This window comes from Meles meles, chromosome 17 (assembly GCF_922984935.1).
Source record: "Meles meles chromosome 17, mMelMel3.1 paternal haplotype, whole genome shotgun sequence".
NCBI lineage: Eukaryota > Metazoa > Chordata > Mammalia > Carnivora > Mustelidae > Meles > Meles meles.
In genome coordinates this window covers 23,875,763-23,893,233 of record NC_060082.1, presented here as the reverse complement: position 1 = coordinate 23,893,233, position 17,471 = coordinate 23,875,763, and the positions used below count along the sequence as shown (strand labels likewise).

The following is a 17,471-nucleotide window of genomic DNA, read 5'->3' as shown; positions in this document are numbered from 1 at the left end:
ATCATCTTTCACCTGGGTCTCTATACTGTTCATCTACTCTTCTTGAACCCAGATTTGAGCCCTAAAATCCATTTCCCACAGAGTAGCCAAGTGAGGTAATATATTCAATAGGAAATTAGAACATACCACTCAGTCTCCCACATTTGTAACCCTCTCATGGCTTCCAATTGTTTTTAGAATAAAATTTGAGCTTCTGATCAAGGTCTATAAAGCGGTAAAGGATCTGGTCCTAGTTTGACTTTCAACATTGTCCCTAGTTAATCTCCTTCTTTGTCACTTTAGTCCATCTGCAAGGGCCTGCTTTCTGCAATTTTAACTCAACTTCCCATTGCTGTGCTCTTTGAACACTTTTCTTTCCTGTCTTTGCATGATAACACCTTCATATTTCCATATCTAGATGGTTATTCTTTACAAGTTATGGATGGATTTTGTCACTACAATAATAATGAGAAACCTTTATACAGCACTTGATATAAATCAGGTACTGATTCTAAGAACTTTATGTTTATATTGTTACTTTTAAATTATCTTTATTATTCATTTATAATTTAATTTGAACAATAATCTATAAGGTAGCACCACTGTTTCCCCCATTTTCAGCACAAGAAATTAAAACTCAGCACAAGAGCTTAAAAGAAATTAAGTAATTTGCCTAAGGCCTCAGCATAAGTAATTGGAAAAGCTGCATTTTAATGCAGACACTCTGGTTTCAGAATCTGCATTCTTAACTGAGCCTCTTATTGATACCTTTGTATTATTTAAATGTCTCTTTAATTACTTAACACATAATGGATATATTTTTGGAAATATTTAGTGAAACCTACATCAATGTATGTAAAATTTAAATTTCTTTCTGATAAAATCTTTCTCCTTATGTGAAAATACTCTTAAAATTCGTCAACAGGAACTATTTTGTAAGAACAGTAGGAGGATAAAAAGGATAAATCTATTTCCTTTCTTAATGGGATCTACTGACATGAAACATTCTAAGCAGAATATTTGCTTTATGTAGATTTTGATTGAATAATTGCATATGCTAATTAATACAGCAAAATAAATTTCTTGGTAAATAGTACTAGAAATTTTTTTAATTTGACAATTTTTTAAAAATTTGACAATGTCTTTTAACATTTTCAATATTCTGGTATGCTCATTTTAATTTTTCACAAGAATAGCTTCATTTAAGATAATTATATCAATGAGGAAATAATTTCAGCAAAACAATATAAATATATAATGATGCAATGATTTTTACTTTGCCAGGGTCAGAGATTAATTGTCAGGAACACATTGAATATGCTCACAACAGATTTCTTAGCATTTATTTTCCTGATAGGAAATAGAATATTGATTCTGGTTCATGAACCAAATATTCCAGGGCAATTTTATTTTATTCACTAAATATGTTGTAGTTTTGGTAAAGAGCCTTATTTAATTTACTGGGACTTTGTCACCACCAATGATGATGATGGGATGAAGGTGGTGATGATTATGATTATGGCAGGAAACCTACCAGTTTCCCTTCCAGAATTCAGAAATAACAAATAAATATAAGGAATGGCCAGTAGAGACAATAATACCAGACCTGGCGCTGATAAAACTAGATCATGGTATACGGTTTTGATATGTGACCACAACCACAGTAGATTTTCAAAACCTTGCTTCCTAATTCTTAACCACAGAATCACAAAGAGGAGAATAAACTGCTGAACTTCCTAACAAAACAGACCAGAATTAACTCTACAGCAAGGCAGACAAGAAAGACAAAGAGAGAATAACTTTGAACTCAGCCATTTATTTTAATTTCTTTTAACCTAACATTGAGGAGAAGTCAGTGAGGGGGTGGGGTGGGGAAAGAAACCAGGAGTGTGATGAATTCTGATTGTGTAACCCATGTCTTGATATATATCATATGGGATCACTGAATTGAGCACATTAACATTTCCTTCAATTTCTGGAGTGCATGGAAAGATGAAAATCTTCAGAATGATAAATAAAACAGATTATTTGAGCAGAAAAAAAATCAACGCAATAGTTATAACTAGTGCTATAAAGTTCTCAGTTATTTCCATAGTTTTTACACCTGTAACAGGCAAACCAAGTCACTAATATATCTTGACTACATGCCAGAAGGCAAATGAGTACAACATTATGTTAATAATCAAGGAGAGAGGTTGGGTATTGATATTGACTAAGAAGTTATTTGTTAAAATTGTTTTCTCTAATGCCATTGTTTAACAATGTTCATTGTTTATATGAGAAATTTCAATAATGCCACTGTTTATATAAGAAGTTGAGTTATGCATACCCAAATGAGGTGGAGATTCTCTAGTAGACCTGTTTCATTTTGGGTAGCCTGCGTAAGTCTCTAAAATGTACTATCAATCTGTTCCTTTGTACGGCACTTGTGGATATTCTCATAAGGGGAAACTTTCTCAAAAAGTATAGATAAATCAAAATTCCTTTTTATCTAGAAAAGGAATCTTGGTCATCGCCTGCCCATATAATATGTTTTGAGTTGGAATTTTACCTTATCTAAAGTAAGCTTATCATATTATATTCATTAGAATTCTGAGCTCCAACTGTTTGAGTTAGGCATTTGCCCCCAAGTATAATGGGCAGGTTTAGAATACAGGATATAAGTGAAAATACAGGGTTCTCAGTTAAATTTGAATATCAGATAAACAACATATAAATGTTTTAGTATAAGTATGCCACAAAGAGTATTCCGGACATATTTATACCAAAAATTATTCGTTTTTATCTGAAATTCAGAGTTCACCAGGCATTCTCTATTTGGCCCAGAAACTCTTATCCATCTGCCAGGAAACAGTTCCTTGTGTCCGCCCTAGAGATATGCAACCAAATATGTTCCTTTTTTTTAATATAAATTTGATGATCTTATGATTATAATAGTTTTACTTGCAAACTTATGGTAATTTTGATTATACTGCAGTTTATCTTCCTTGTAAGATAAGGATTTTCATGTATAGACTTTAAAAATTGGACACATCTGCATGGCAACTTAAACTATCATAACTGAAAATATTGTTAAATTTTACACATTCAAGTGATAAGTTTCTAGTTAGATGACCACAGTGGTAGACATTATTTAGCAAAAATGATATCTATTTTCCAGTGCAGGAAATTAACAGAGTCAACTATGTTGGCCTAAAAAAGACCTTTATTTTAACTTTATGCATTTGAGTACTATATATCTCCATTGGTATGAAATATATTTTTAGACTTTGGATCAAACTGCAAAATTACGTACCTTGCTTTAGAAACCAAGCTTATCTGTAACTGAAGTGGGTAGAAGGGTACTATGTGTGGCTCTAGAGCAGGATTTTGAACAGTACCCTCACAGCCTAAAAATGTCACCCTTGAGAGGATTAATGTTATTGAAGTACATGGCCACGTGGTTTTATATTTACATCTTATCAAAGCTTTGACAGCTAAAAAATGGAGATCTCAAAGCTGTTTAATTTTTCAGCATCCTATATAATACCAAGTTAGCTCTCCAAACTTGAAGAGTGACAATGTCTTCAGAGTGAATTGAAAAAATTAAAAAGATAAAGCCTTTTATTTTAAAATTACATATTGTTTTAGAGGAACAAGAAAAAATTTAGTAATACAGCTCCCTTGAAACTTACAGTTAATTCTGTTCTACAGGATTCTTTGTATTTTGCAAAAGCATTAGCATAACTTATTTCAGATATATTCTGTAACAATGCAAAACATATTTGGAGCCTTCAAGCTTTTTAGATACATTTCTGTTGTGTTTTTTAAACAGAATGTCATCAAATGATTTTTCACAGCATTTCCCGTATGCATATTCATATCTGGGATGGCCATCTATAACCACAATTATTTTTTATAATTGAGAAGGCATAATAAATTAATGAGCATCTTGTCTAGATTAACAGAAATCTTGTCATTAACAGAAATACTTTTTCAGTGTAATAGCTTAAAAGGTAGAATATAACTGTAGTTGTTCTGAACAGAGTTAGATACTTTATTTTTATCATCTGTTGGAACAAAAAATGAGTACCTGTCAGATATTTACAATGACAGTCATTTGAAAATAGTCAAAGTTATGTACACAATCATGCTGTGGGCAAAACTATGGCAAGTTCTCATGGACAGATAGATGGTTTGAAGATTAGATGCTCTACAGTAATTCCTGTAATTTTCTGTAAGTAGGATAACAAATTTGGCATTTATTTATCTTCTAGATGAAATGAATGATCATCAAAGTACCCTCTCCTACATCCTGATTAACCCGTCTCCAGATACCAGACTAGAGCTGAACGATGTTGTGTAAGTTGATCTCCTATTTCACATAAGTCATGTATTTTTAGGAAACCAGTAATTTATTTATTTCTATATTTTTGTTTCTACCTCTTGTGTCATAAATGCTTAGAAACTGCCAGTCTTTTTTTTTCCCATTTTATTTATTTTTTTCAGCATAACAGTATTCATTGTTTTTGACACAACACCCAGTGTTCCATGCAAAACATGCCCTCCCTATTATCCACCACCTGTTCCCCCAACCTCCCACCCCTGACCCTTCAAAACCCTCAGGTTGTTTTTCAGAGTCCATAGTCTCTTATGGTTCGCCTCCCCTCCCCAATGTCCATAGCCCCCTCCCCCTCTCCCAATCCCACCTCTCCCCAGCAACCCCCAGTTTGTTTTGTGAGATTAAGAGTCATTGATGGTTTCTCTCCCTCCCAATCCCATCTTGTTTCATTTATTCTTCTCCTATCCCCCTAACCCCCCATGTTGCTTCTCCATGTCCTCATATCAGGGAGATCATATGATAGTTGTCTTTCTCCGATTGACTTATTTCACTAAGCATGATACGCTCTAGAATTAGAATTAGAATTAGAAGTCTGTATGTGCTCTAGTTCCATCCACGTCGTCGCAAAAGGCAAGATTTCATTTCTTTTGATGGCTGCATAGTATTCCATTGTGTATATATACCACATCTTCTTTATCCATTCATCTGTTGATGGACATCTAGGTTCTTTCCATAGTTTGGCTATTGTAGACATTGCTGCTATAAACATTCGGGTACACGTGCCCCTTCGGATCACTACGTCTGTATCTTTAGGGTAAATACCCAGTAGTGCAATTGCTGGGTCATAGGGTAGTTCTTTTTTCAACATTTTGAGGAACCTCCATGCTGTTTTCCAGAGTGGTTGCACCAGCTTGCATTCCCACCAACAGTGGAGGAGGGTTCCCCTTTCTCTGCATCCTCGCCAGCATCTGTCATTTCCTGACTTGTTAATTTTAGCCATTCTTTTTTTTTTTTTTTTTTTAAGATTTTATTTATTTATTTGACAGAGAGAGATCACAAGTAGGCAGAGAGGCAGGCACAGAGAGAGAGTAGGAAGCAGGCTCCCAGCTGAGCAGAGAGCCCGATGTGGGGCTTGATCCCAGGACCCTGGGATCATGACCTGAGCCGAAGGCAGAGGCTTAACCCACTGAGCCACCCAGGCGCCCCAATTTTAGCCATTCTGACTGGTGTGAGGTGATATCTCATGGTGGTTTTGATTTGTATTTCCCTGATGCCGAGTGACGTGGAGCACTTTTTCATGTGTCTGTTGGCCATCTGGATGTCTTCTTTGCAGAAATGTCTGTTCATGTCCTCTGCCCATTTCTTGATTGGATTGTTTGTTCTTTGGGTGTTGAGTTTGCTAATATCCTTGATGAACACAGACGCAAAAATTCTCGCCAAAATACTAGCCAATAGGATTCAACAGTACATTAAAAGGATTATTCACCACGATCAAGTGGGATTTATTCCAGGGCTGCAGGGTTGGTTCAACATCTGCAAATCAATCAATGTGATACAACACATTAATAAAAGAAAGAACAAGAACCATATGATACTCTCAATAGATGCTGAAAAAGCATTTGACAAAGTACAGCATCCCTTCCTGATCAAAACTCTTCAAAGTGTAGGGATAGAGGGCACATACCTCAATATTATCAAAGCCATCTATGAAAAACCCACCGCAAATATCATTCTCAATGGAGAAAAACTGAAAGCTTTTCCGTTAAGGTCAGGAACACGGCAGGGATGTCCATTATCACCACTGCTATTCAACATAGTACTAGAAGTCCTAGCCTCAGCAATCAGACAACAAAAAGAAATTAAAGGCATCCAAATTGGTAAAGAAGAAGTCAAACTATCACTCTTCGCAGATGATATGATACTATATGTGGAAAACCCAAAAGACTCCACCCCAAAACTGCTAGAACTTGTACAGGAATTCAGTAAAGTGTCAGGATATAAAATCAATGCACAGAAATCAGTTGCATTTCTGTACACCAACAACAATACAGAAGAAAGAGAAATTAAGGAGTCAATCCCATTTACAATTGCACCCAAAACTATAAGATACCTAGGAATAAACCTAACCAAAGAGGCTAAGAATCTATACACAGAAAATTATAAAGTACTCATGAAAGAAATTGAGGAAGACACAAAGAAATGGAAAAATGTTCCATGCTCCTGGATTGGAAGAATAAATATTGTGAAAATGTCTATGCTACCTAAAGCAATCTACACATTTAATGCAATCCCTATTAAAATACCATCCATTTTTTTCAAAGAAATGGAACAAATAATCCTAAAATTTATATGGAACCAGAAAAGACCTCGAATAGCCAAAGGAATATTGAAAAAGAAAGCCGAAGTTGGTGGCATCACAATTCCGGACTTCAAGCTCTATTACAAAGCTGTCATCATCAAGACAGCATGGTACTGGCACAAAAACAGACACATAGATCAGTGGAACAGAATAGAGAGCCCAGAAATCGACCCTCAACTCTATGGTCAACTAATCTTCGACAAAGCAGGAAAGAATGTCCAATGGAAAACAGACAGCCTCTTCAATAAATGGTGCTGGGAAAATTGGACAGCCACATGCAGAAAAATGAAATTGGACCACTTCCTTACACCACACATGAAAATAGACTCCAAATGGATGAAGGACCTCAATGTGAGAAAGGAATCCATCAAAATCCTTGAGGAGAACGCAGGCAGCAACCTCTTCGACCTCAGCCGTAGCAACATCTTCCTAGGAACAACGGCAAAGGCAAGGGAAGCAGGGGCAAAAATGAACTATTGGGATTTCATCAAGATCAAAAGCTTTTGCACAGCAAAGGAAACAGTTAACAAAACCAAAAGACAACTGACAGAATGGGAGAAGATATTTGCAAACGACATATCAGATAAAGGGCTAGTATCCAAAATCTATAAGACACTGCCAGTCTTAATTTCTATGTTCCATAAACAAATGCATTTTATATATTTTTATGTATAATATTATAAAAAAGCATTGTAGAATTGTAGAGGTATAAAAGAAGGAAGTAGCAGCAGGAATTCTGTATTTGTGAGCTCATATATATTTGGAGAAGAAAATGTGCAGAATAATAAGAGAACGGCTCGGAGGAAAACCTGAAATACTCCACATTATCTAGTTCTAAATACCTGGGAGTTCCCAAAAGCTCTAAGTAAAATAAGTCAGAACACTTACTAGGAAAATGTCTATGGTAGTAACCTGATTAATCAAAAACTCTGTGCCATGCATGTACAATTGCATTAGTGTTTCCTTAAAAGTGCGATATAGAGATAAGACACTTTTCCTGATTTTAAAGTCTTACACTTTAATTAACAAACTACAATTTAAACATAAAAAAATTTGATAACAATATATAATATGACTTTGTTACTAATGAATTAAGCACCAACTGAGTGAAACAGAGTTTTTCTGATTTCAAAGAGGAAGACTTTATTGTGATTTACAGTGATTACAAAGTATCTGAGGATTTGAACTAGACTTTGAAAGGTAAATAAGATTTGTGTTGGTGGAAAGCACAGGACGCTCCAGAGCAAGGAACTGCATAATGTGCTTCTTTTGTTAACAGTAGAGAGTCCAGTTTGATCCTTGTAAAAAAGCTTTGTATTACTAATATCTCTGTTGTTTACTAAACTAATATTGGAAATGTATATTGAACCTGACTCTGGGGGTACTTTAGGTAACCAAATAGGTTTAAACTCAGTTTAAACCTTATAGGCAATGGAAAGTACTTAGATATATGAACAAGAAAGTAGCAAGATTTTAGAAAAGGCATTTTGATAGTGGTGTAAGCCTAAGGGAGAAATAATCTAATGCGGATTTGCCCTTGAGGTCCATGGTCCTGAGGCTGAGCAGGATCAAGAGCTGCTGAGCTAAGGTCGCTAATTCCAGGTTGCACTACTGACGCAATACAAACACCAAAGATCCAAAAGTCTTGGTGGGTGTGAGGTCAACAGGATGTGTTTGTATCTATAATCAGGAAAATTAGTAATAAAGTCAGAGACTGGTAGGACTGAGAATATTCTGTGATACAGAGCATAAGATAGATCTATGCAAGTGGTTTAGAGCTAAAGCTAGTAATATGCCAAGAATTAGAAGGCTACCTTTATATATTTTGTGGGATATTTTGGCTGGAATGGAAAGGACATATATATTTTAAAGAGCTTTGCAAGAAACAAGTTCAATTGATTGACAGGATGGATTAAGGCTGAAACAGATAAAATAGGGAAACTAGTCAAATTGCTGTTAGGCAAGTGTGTGAAAGATAAGAATCTCTCATAGCATTCAGATAATGGATTGTAGAGGAGGCTTCTGTGTATATACACTTATGAAGGCAAAGAGTAAGACTTGTCATTAGTGTGGGAATTGGAAAAGAAGAAGTCTAACATGGCTTTAAGATTCCAATACTATACAGAACCCAGAAATGGACCCACAACTATATAGTCAACTAACCTTTGACTAAGGAGGAAAGAATATCCAATGGAAAAAAAGGCAGTCTTTTCAACAAATGGTTGGGAAAGCTAGACAGCAACATGCAGAAGAATGAAACTGGACCACTTTCTTACACCATACACAAAAATCAATCAAAATGGATGAAATGTGAGACAGGAAACCATCAAAATCCTAGGGGAGAATGCAGGCAGCAACATTTTTTACCTCAGCCCATAGCAACTTCTTATTAGACACATCACTGGAAGCAAGGGAAACAAAAGCAAAAATGAACTATTGGACTTCATCAGTATAAAAATCTTCTGTATGGCAAAGGAAACAATCAACAAAACTAAAAGGTGGCAATGGGGGAAGATATTTGCAAATAGCATATCTGATAAAGTGTTCCAAAGTCTATAAAGAACTTACACCCAAAAAACAAATACTCCAGTTAAGAAATGAACAGAAAACATGAATAAATGCTTTTCCAAAAAAGACATCCAGATAGCTAACAGATACACAAAAAGATGCTCAAGATCAGTCATCAGATGGCTAAAATTAACAACACAAGAAACAATAGGTGTTGGCAAGGAGGTGGAGAAAGGGAAAACTCTTGCACTGTTGACGGGAATGTTAACTGGCGTAGCCACTCTGGAGAACAGTATGGAGGTTCCTCAAAAAGTTAAAAGTAGAACTACCTTAGGCTCCAACAATTGCACTACTAGATATTTACCCAAAGGATAAAAAAAATATAGATTCAAAGTGGTATCTGCACCCCAATATAATAATACTAATATAAAAATACTGTTTATAACAGTATTATCAACAATACCCAAACTGTGGAGAGAGCCCAAATGAATGGATAAAGAAGATGTGCTCTGCGTGTGTGTGTGTGCACACGTGCACGCGTGTGAAATGGAATATTATTCAGCCATCAAACGGAATGAAATCTTGCCATCTACAACGATTTGGATGGAGCTACAGTGTATTATGCTAAATGAGATAAGTCAGCCAGAGAAAGACAAATATCATATGATCTCACTCATATGTGGAATTTAAGAAGGAAAACAGATGAACATATGGGAAAGGGAGGAAAGAAAAAAAGGAGAGAGGGAAACAAGCCATTAGTGACTTTTAATGAAAGAGAACAAACTGAGGGTTGATGGAGAGAGGTGCGGGGGAGATGGGCTAGATAGGTGATATGCATTAAAGAGGGCACTGCTGTGTTGAGCACTGGGTGTTGTATGTAAGTGATGAATCAATGAAGTTTCCTCCAGAAATCAATATTACACTGTATATTAACTAACAATATTAAAAAAAAAAAAAGAAATTCAGTTCTATGTGATGGCCAAACAAATAAATAAGTGCTGGTTCACTGAAGCAAGTCAGAATAGGAAGGCAGCTTTCTGGGAAGAAAAAGAGGAATTGTTGGCTGTGGAAAAAAAAAGAAATGATGAGTTTTCTACTAAGAATAAATCTGATATGAACATCCAAAGGAAAAAAAAAAAAAGATGATGAGCTAGAGTTTAGATACATCATTCAATGTGTTACATGGAAATGTCTAGAAAGCCTATAGAAATATATAGTACTAGAGCTTTGAAGAGAAGCTAGTTATGTAGGAAATACTGATTTTTCATCTTCCAGATGAACAAAGCTAAAAAAAAAAAAAAAAGAATTATTTTAGAGGAGAAAGGTAAGTGTGTTTCAAAGACTTCTTAGGAAAATACCTCAGTGGGAATAACTTTAACCCAAAATCAGTGTGAAAATTTATAATGCACCTCACATACAATTAATTAATTTAATTAATTTTTTAAAAATAACTAATATAAAAATAAAGAACATACCTCAATATAATAAAAGCCATATACAATAAATTCATTGGTAACATTATAATAAATGAGAAAAAATTGAGTTTCCTTCAATATCAGGTACAAGACAAGGTTGCCCTCTCTCAATTTTCCTGTTCCATATAATACTAGCTAGAAGTCCTACCTAGAGTATTTAGATACGACACAGAAATAAAAAGTATCCAAATCAGAAAGAAGAAGTAAAATTGTCACCATGTGCTGAAGACATGATCTTATATAAAGAAAATTCCGAAGACTCAATTAAAAATCTGTTTACGTTAATGATTTCAGTAATGTGGCAGGTTACAAAATCAACTTACAGAAATCAGTAGCGTTCCTTTACACAAATGATGCAGCATCAAAAAAAAGAAATAAAATCATCCTATTCACAACAGCACCCAAAACAATAAAAAACTTAGGAAAAAATGTAAACAAAGGAGTGAAAGATCTGTACATGAAAACGACAAAACTTTGCTGAAAGACATCGAATAAGACACAAAGAAATGCTGGGTCATAGGGTAGTTCTATTTTCAACATTTTGAGGAACCTCCATGCTGTTTTCCAGAGTGGTTGCACATGTTTATAAAAAAAAAATTGGAAGGGGAGGCGAAACATAAGAGAGTATGGACTCTGAAAAACAACCTGAGGGTGTTGAAGGGTCAGGGGTGGGAGGCTGGGGGAACAGGTGGTAGGTAATAGGGAGGGCACGTTTTGCATGGAGCACTGGGTGTTGTGCAAAAACAATGAATACTGTTATGCTGAAAAAATAAATAAATTAAAGTGAAAAAAAAAAAAGACACAAAGAAATGGAAAGATTTCCTGTGTTCCTGGAGTAGAAGGATAAATATTGATAAAACGGTCATGCTACCCAAAGCCATGTATAGACTCAACAAAATTCCTGTCAAAATCTCAAGGTAATCTTCACAGAATTAGAAGAAACAAGACTAGACTTCATGTGGAACTGCAAATAATCTTGACTAGCCAAAGCAGTCCTGAAGAAAAAAGAACAAAGCCAAAGGTATCACACTTTGAAACTATACCATATATATACACATATATACACACTTTCAAACTATACTACAACCATAGTAAAAACAGTATGGTACGGCATAAAAATAGACAGGTAGATCAGTGGAATAGAATAGAGAGCCCAGAATTAAAACCTAGTATGTGTGGTCAACTAATATTTGACAGAAGAAGCTAGGAGCACCCAATGGGGGAAGGAAAGTCTCTTCAAAAATTGATGCTGTGGAAACTGGAGAAGCATATACAGAACAATGAAATTAGATTCCTATCTCATACCACTAAAAAAATAAAACCCTCAAAATGGATCCAAGACTTAAATATAAGGCCTTATATCATAAAACTTCTAGAAGAAAACAGTGAAGAAACTCACTAATATTGGTCTTGGCAATAATATTTTGGTCATAATGCCAAAAGCACAGACTAAAAATCAACAAATGAGACTACATCAAACTCAAAAGCAGATCAACAAAATGAAACAACAGCTTACAGAATGGGAGAAAAGTTTTGCAAACCATATCTTAAATAAGGGGTTAATATCCAAAATATATAAAGAATTAACAGAACTTAACGAAGAAGCAAACAATCAAATTTTTAAATGGGCAGAAACTGGTTTCCAGAAGCCACGAGAATGCCCAGTGCCATGGAAAGATGCTTAACATTATTGATGGTCAGGGAAATGCAAATAAAAATGACAATGAGATATCACCTCATACCTGTTGGGATGGCTGTCATCAAGAGACAAGAGACAACATGTGTTGGTGAGAATGTTGTAAAAACAGAACTCTATGTACACTGTTGGTGGGAATTTGAATTAGGCCAACCTATGAATTTGAATTAGGAATTTGAATTAAGCCACTATGGGAAACAGTATGGAAGTTCCTCAAAAAACTAAAAATAGATCTACCATATGATCCAGCAATTCCAGTTCTGGGTATATTATTCAAAGGAAATGAAAATGAGATTTTGTTGAGACTTATGTGCACTCATGTATGTTGCAGCATTATTCACAATAACAGATACAGAAACAACCCAAATACCCATCAATGGATGAATGAATAAGGAAGATGTGGTATTATACATAGTGGATATTATTCAGCCATGACTAAGGAAGATATTCTGCCATTTGCAGAACCTTGCAGAACCAACATAGATGGACCTTGAAAACATTATGCGACGTGAGGTGTCAGAGAAAGACAAGTACTGAATGATAGCACTTTTATGTGGAATCCGAAAAGAAAGTCAAACCCATAAAAAAAACAGGTGGTTACCAGGGGATGAGAGGTGGGGGATTAAGAATGATGGTGTTTAAGGGTCCAAGCTTGTACCAAGAAATAAAGATAGAGATCTAATGCACAGTGTAATGCATATAGTTAATAATAACACACTATAACATTATAAATGATGAATATTGCTTCAATGGCAATCATATTAAAAATATATCAAAGTAACATGTTATATATTTTTAATTTATAAATTAGAAAAAGTTCAATTTATCAAATAAAAAGTTATTAGTTTTCTTCATCAATCTACAATGATGATATTTAAAGTAATCATAAAGCAGTGTGCATAGACAACAGTATCCAATTAATTGATTCAAGGACATTCATTCCAACTTTTATTTGATTGGAGAAAATAGACTGTAGTGCCTTAAATTGCCTTTTCTCATTTTCATTAAAGAACATATCTTATGAATATTTTTCCTTTGGTTTTTAAGAAGAAAAGTACAATCTTCATTAGAGTTCTCCCTTTAAATTGGGTTTTCTACTCATTTTTTGTATCTCCCAAATTACTATAAAACTATGAATTCCTAGTTTCATTTACATCTGAAACAAGACTTTGTTCAAATGCTGCATGGTGCGAATTTACTTTCCTTTTCTCTCTGCAAACTGTCAGTGGCTTTCCACTGCCTTTGGAACAGAGATCGAAACTACTTTATCCTGAAACTTAAAGTCCTTTATTAGCTGTTTTCTTCTTTTCTTCCTGAATTTACCTTCCACTATTTCCTGGTTTAACCATTCTCCCAAAGTCAAATTCATTTTCTAAAAGAGTTCAGGAGCAGGCCTAGAGAGAGAAGCTCAACTCAACCTTCTCAATTAAGTATTCCCTAATTCTCACTGTTGTTTTTTTTCTCTTTCTGTGATGTTTGGAATTTATTTTTCTTGTTCATATCTGCTTTATAAATTAAATTCTATGAATCTTGTGCAGGACAGGGGTTAAGCTTTGTGATTTTTACCTTCTCAGTTCCCAACATAGTTTTCCAGAGGCGCTCAAGAACTGGAAGCCCATGTCATATGAGAGTCTGAAGAAAAACATCTCTCTTGAAACAAATTCTAACATTATTGAAATGTATGAGTTTGGCAGATGAACATTTTCCCATTTACCAGTAAAATGAATTAAGAATTATTTTTTATTGTTTTGTGTAGTTGTTCACCATAGCAGAACCTGAATTTTAGACTAATTTCCAAGTAATTAAAAGTTTATCTCCACATAATATTTTTCAGAGCATGTATCAAATGACTACTTTTTTAGAATCCTGAAATATTTAAATTAAAAGGACTATAGAAATTATTTAGATCAAATAAATTATTAATATGTAAATAAGTAATTTAATCAAAAGGCTAAGAGCAGGTAAGTAATAGAAGGATCATGGCTAAGATTTAATTCTCTTTGTTAGAAAAATAGCCAGAGGAAAGGGATGCTAAATCAAATCAGACAAACAAATAAAACATAAGATGAAGGTGGTGAAATGGACCACAATTAAAAATTAATAATTCTGGATTCATCAGCATATATTGTCATAATCTGCTTAGGTATAGAAACAATACAAGTTCTGCCAAATTGTATAGGCCAGCCAAGAAGTGAGTCCTTCTACAGGTGCTATGCATAGACACAGTTTAAATGACCTAAAAGCTAAATATATTTGAAGCAGCAGTCTAAAGTGTAAGTGTGAAATCGTTTTGCCTTTATTTACTATTATAGCTATTTGCTTTGTTTTCTTTCCCTAGATACTTAATCCGACCAGATCCGCTGGCATACCTTCCAAACAGTGAACCCAGTCGAAAAAACAGCATCTGCAATGCCATGGGTCAAGACTCAAGGGAGGAAACTCAGCTTTGATAAAAGGAAAATCAGAGACCTTTTTTCCCTACAAGAATCTTGCTTGCAACAACTCTAACTCTTAGGGGAAGAATGAATGCTGCTGGCAGGAAAGAAACTCGATCAGAATATTTTCGGTTCTCTCATATTAAAAGCAATCTATTCTCTTAGAAGTATAGATTATTTTGAAAGTTAAAGTATTGCTTATTGGTATGCCTCCTATTAATATCTGAAAGACATCAGTGGAATGATTTTAAAAACCTAAATTAAAACAAAAAATTTAAATCGGATATTTATTTGACAACAGTCCAAACTGTATGAAGGTAATTTTTAGGAGTGTTAAGGTTTTATGAAATTAAACAAAAAACTCCAGCTGTATTTGGTGCATCACAATGGACATAGAAGTTTGTGGCTTCTCTTAAAATTAAAGTCATATTATATTCTTTAAACTTGTGTTTTATAAAATTGAGTTCATCATAAATGTCTAGCATCTACACAAAGATTAACCAACAAACTTGTATGGCTGACTTTTGTGTAAGACTCAGTTTGCTTTAGAGTATAAATCTTTAAATCATTTTAACCTTTTTTGTTGCCTTTTCATATGGTATCATACTCATTTTAGAATCTGAGATGTTCACAGCATGTTTTATAACATTGAGGAAACCAAAACAAACAAAAAATATCAAGTACCTGAACTTTTTGCTTACTTAATGTCTGACACACATTATATGCCAAGAAAAGTGTTAAAAATCAAATATTTATTATTCTCCTAAAAGAATGCCTGAGAAAATACTGAAAACACATATGTTGACTTCAGTTGAAGCCAAGAATTGAAACATTAACTGAAATATACAGTATTGGTTTTCATTAGGCTCTTGAGCTTTAACATTTTTATAATTTATATAGCATATTTCATTAGAAAGATACTTTAAAATTCAAACAGGCAAAATTATACCTTTTATGGAGTAAAAGGACATTTCAAAACATTTAAAGTCCTCTATGCTTTTGTAATGAAATACTCATACACAAAACAATAGTATGTTAAACAATTTGATTTAATTTAAAAATCATCTGTAGGACATAGGTTTTAACACTGTGAGGAAAAAACATGTCGTGAAGATAGGTAGTTTTTGCCATTGAAATGTAATATAAATCATGAAGAATTTTATAGTTATAAATTAAGTATAAATTGATCCTTGGTATTATCTTATTGCTTTATTCCCCTTCAGAAACAGACTGAGAAGCACAAGACCACAGTTTACCAGGTGACTGGAATCTGTTAAGGTATTCCCATGAGAGAGACATCGGTAAATCTATAAAGTTATTTTTCCTCTAATTTTGAATCTTAAAAAAGTTCTGGTCTGACATTGAATTTTAATTTCACAAAAAAATGGACATATAAGACTAGAAAGGGACATTTTCCTCCTTCTCACAAAGAAGCAGATAAGTTGGAAAGATAGTAGAAGAATTTAAAAAAAAAAAAGTAAAGAAAGCCTAAAACTCCCCAAATAATTCTATAGAAATGAAAACGTAAGTCCTAACATCTGAAATTATAGTTGATAGCCATTGTATAATTTGGCTTAGAGAGGATGAAATGCCTATTTGTTATTGTTGTTTTTTAGTATTTTCCATTATTCTCATTTTAAAGTAACAAAAACACCAAGAATTTCCTCTAAAACAGGGAGAGCCTATCTTTACCTTTCTTTAATCAGACAGGGAAGTAGAGAATTCATAACAAGTTACTTGAAATTGGAAGCGGACCTTAAAACAAAGATTGTATGCATATTCATGCATGTACGTTGTAGGAATGTGAAATATACTGGACAAACTTATATATTCACCTGTAAATTATTCAAACTAAAAGCAGATTGAACTAATATATGTAATAGAGAACAATAACGGATTTAATTAACTTATTTTATATTTGCACATCGGTAATCAAATGTGATATTTCTTTGAGTTGCCATTTCATTACTCCATTACAGTTATTTTTAGGAATAAATGTAAGATTTTATGAATATTCTATTTCCCCACGAGATCTCAAGTTTGGTATTTTTGCATTTTGACCGTTGTCAAGACTAGGACTCTAAGCTAGGACATGATTATATTTCCTACAAAACTAAAAGTTTTGTTTCATAAATTTTACAAGAATTATTTTTAATTATGAACATTAGCCCAAATTTAATAATTGACACAATTCATAACAGCTTGCTATAATACTGATAGTTTATTAGTTTTCTGTTATTTAAAGCATAAAAAATGCTTCTAAAAGCCTTTTAACAAACTGTTGCCTTTTAAAAATACTTAACTTGCACACAAAAATAAAACATAAAGTCAATAATAGTCCTTGTAATCTTATGGGAATCGGTTCTGTTTATTGTCTATGTACCATTTTGCTACCAGTTACCTTGAATCGCTTAAAATAAATAATAAAAATTATTTCTGATGGTGAAAACCCTTGGTGTTTTTTGCCAAAACTTCAACTGTTTAACCAATTCTGTTCTGAAACTACAAAATTCCTTTTGTCACTTCTATATAAAGCAATACAAACATGAAGAAACACCAACATAAACATGAAGGCCATCTCATTGAAAAAAATAACCATAAAAAAACCCGCTGAATCACTTCTTAATATAATAATTTCTGAATAACTATGTGGTAGGAAAAAAGGAGGGAGGAAGGAAAGGTCAGGGAGGATGGAGGT

The 17,471-nt window shown here is 33.9% G+C and overlaps 1 protein-coding gene across 5 annotated transcripts in view; it reads left to right on the top strand.

Moving 5' to 3' along the window:
• Positions 1–17,212, top strand: part of KCNT2 (potassium sodium-activated channel subfamily T member 2) — a 344,600-nt gene extending 327,388 nt beyond the window's left edge. For 4 of the 5 annotated variants that reach the window (XM_045982454.1, XM_045982456.1, XM_045982455.1 and 1 more), the window contains 2 exons: positions 4,236–4,320; positions 14,677–17,212. In XM_045982454.1, the coding sequence (XP_045838410.1) occupies positions 4,236–4,320; positions 14,677–14,788 (197 nt within the window). In that variant the 3' untranslated portion in view covers positions 14,789–17,212. Of the gene's footprint in view, positions 1–4,235; positions 4,325–14,676 lie in introns of those variants that run through there. The other variant, XM_045982457.1, reaches the window with a different exon arrangement.
• The last annotated feature ends 259 nt before the right edge of the window (positions 17,213–17,471 follow it).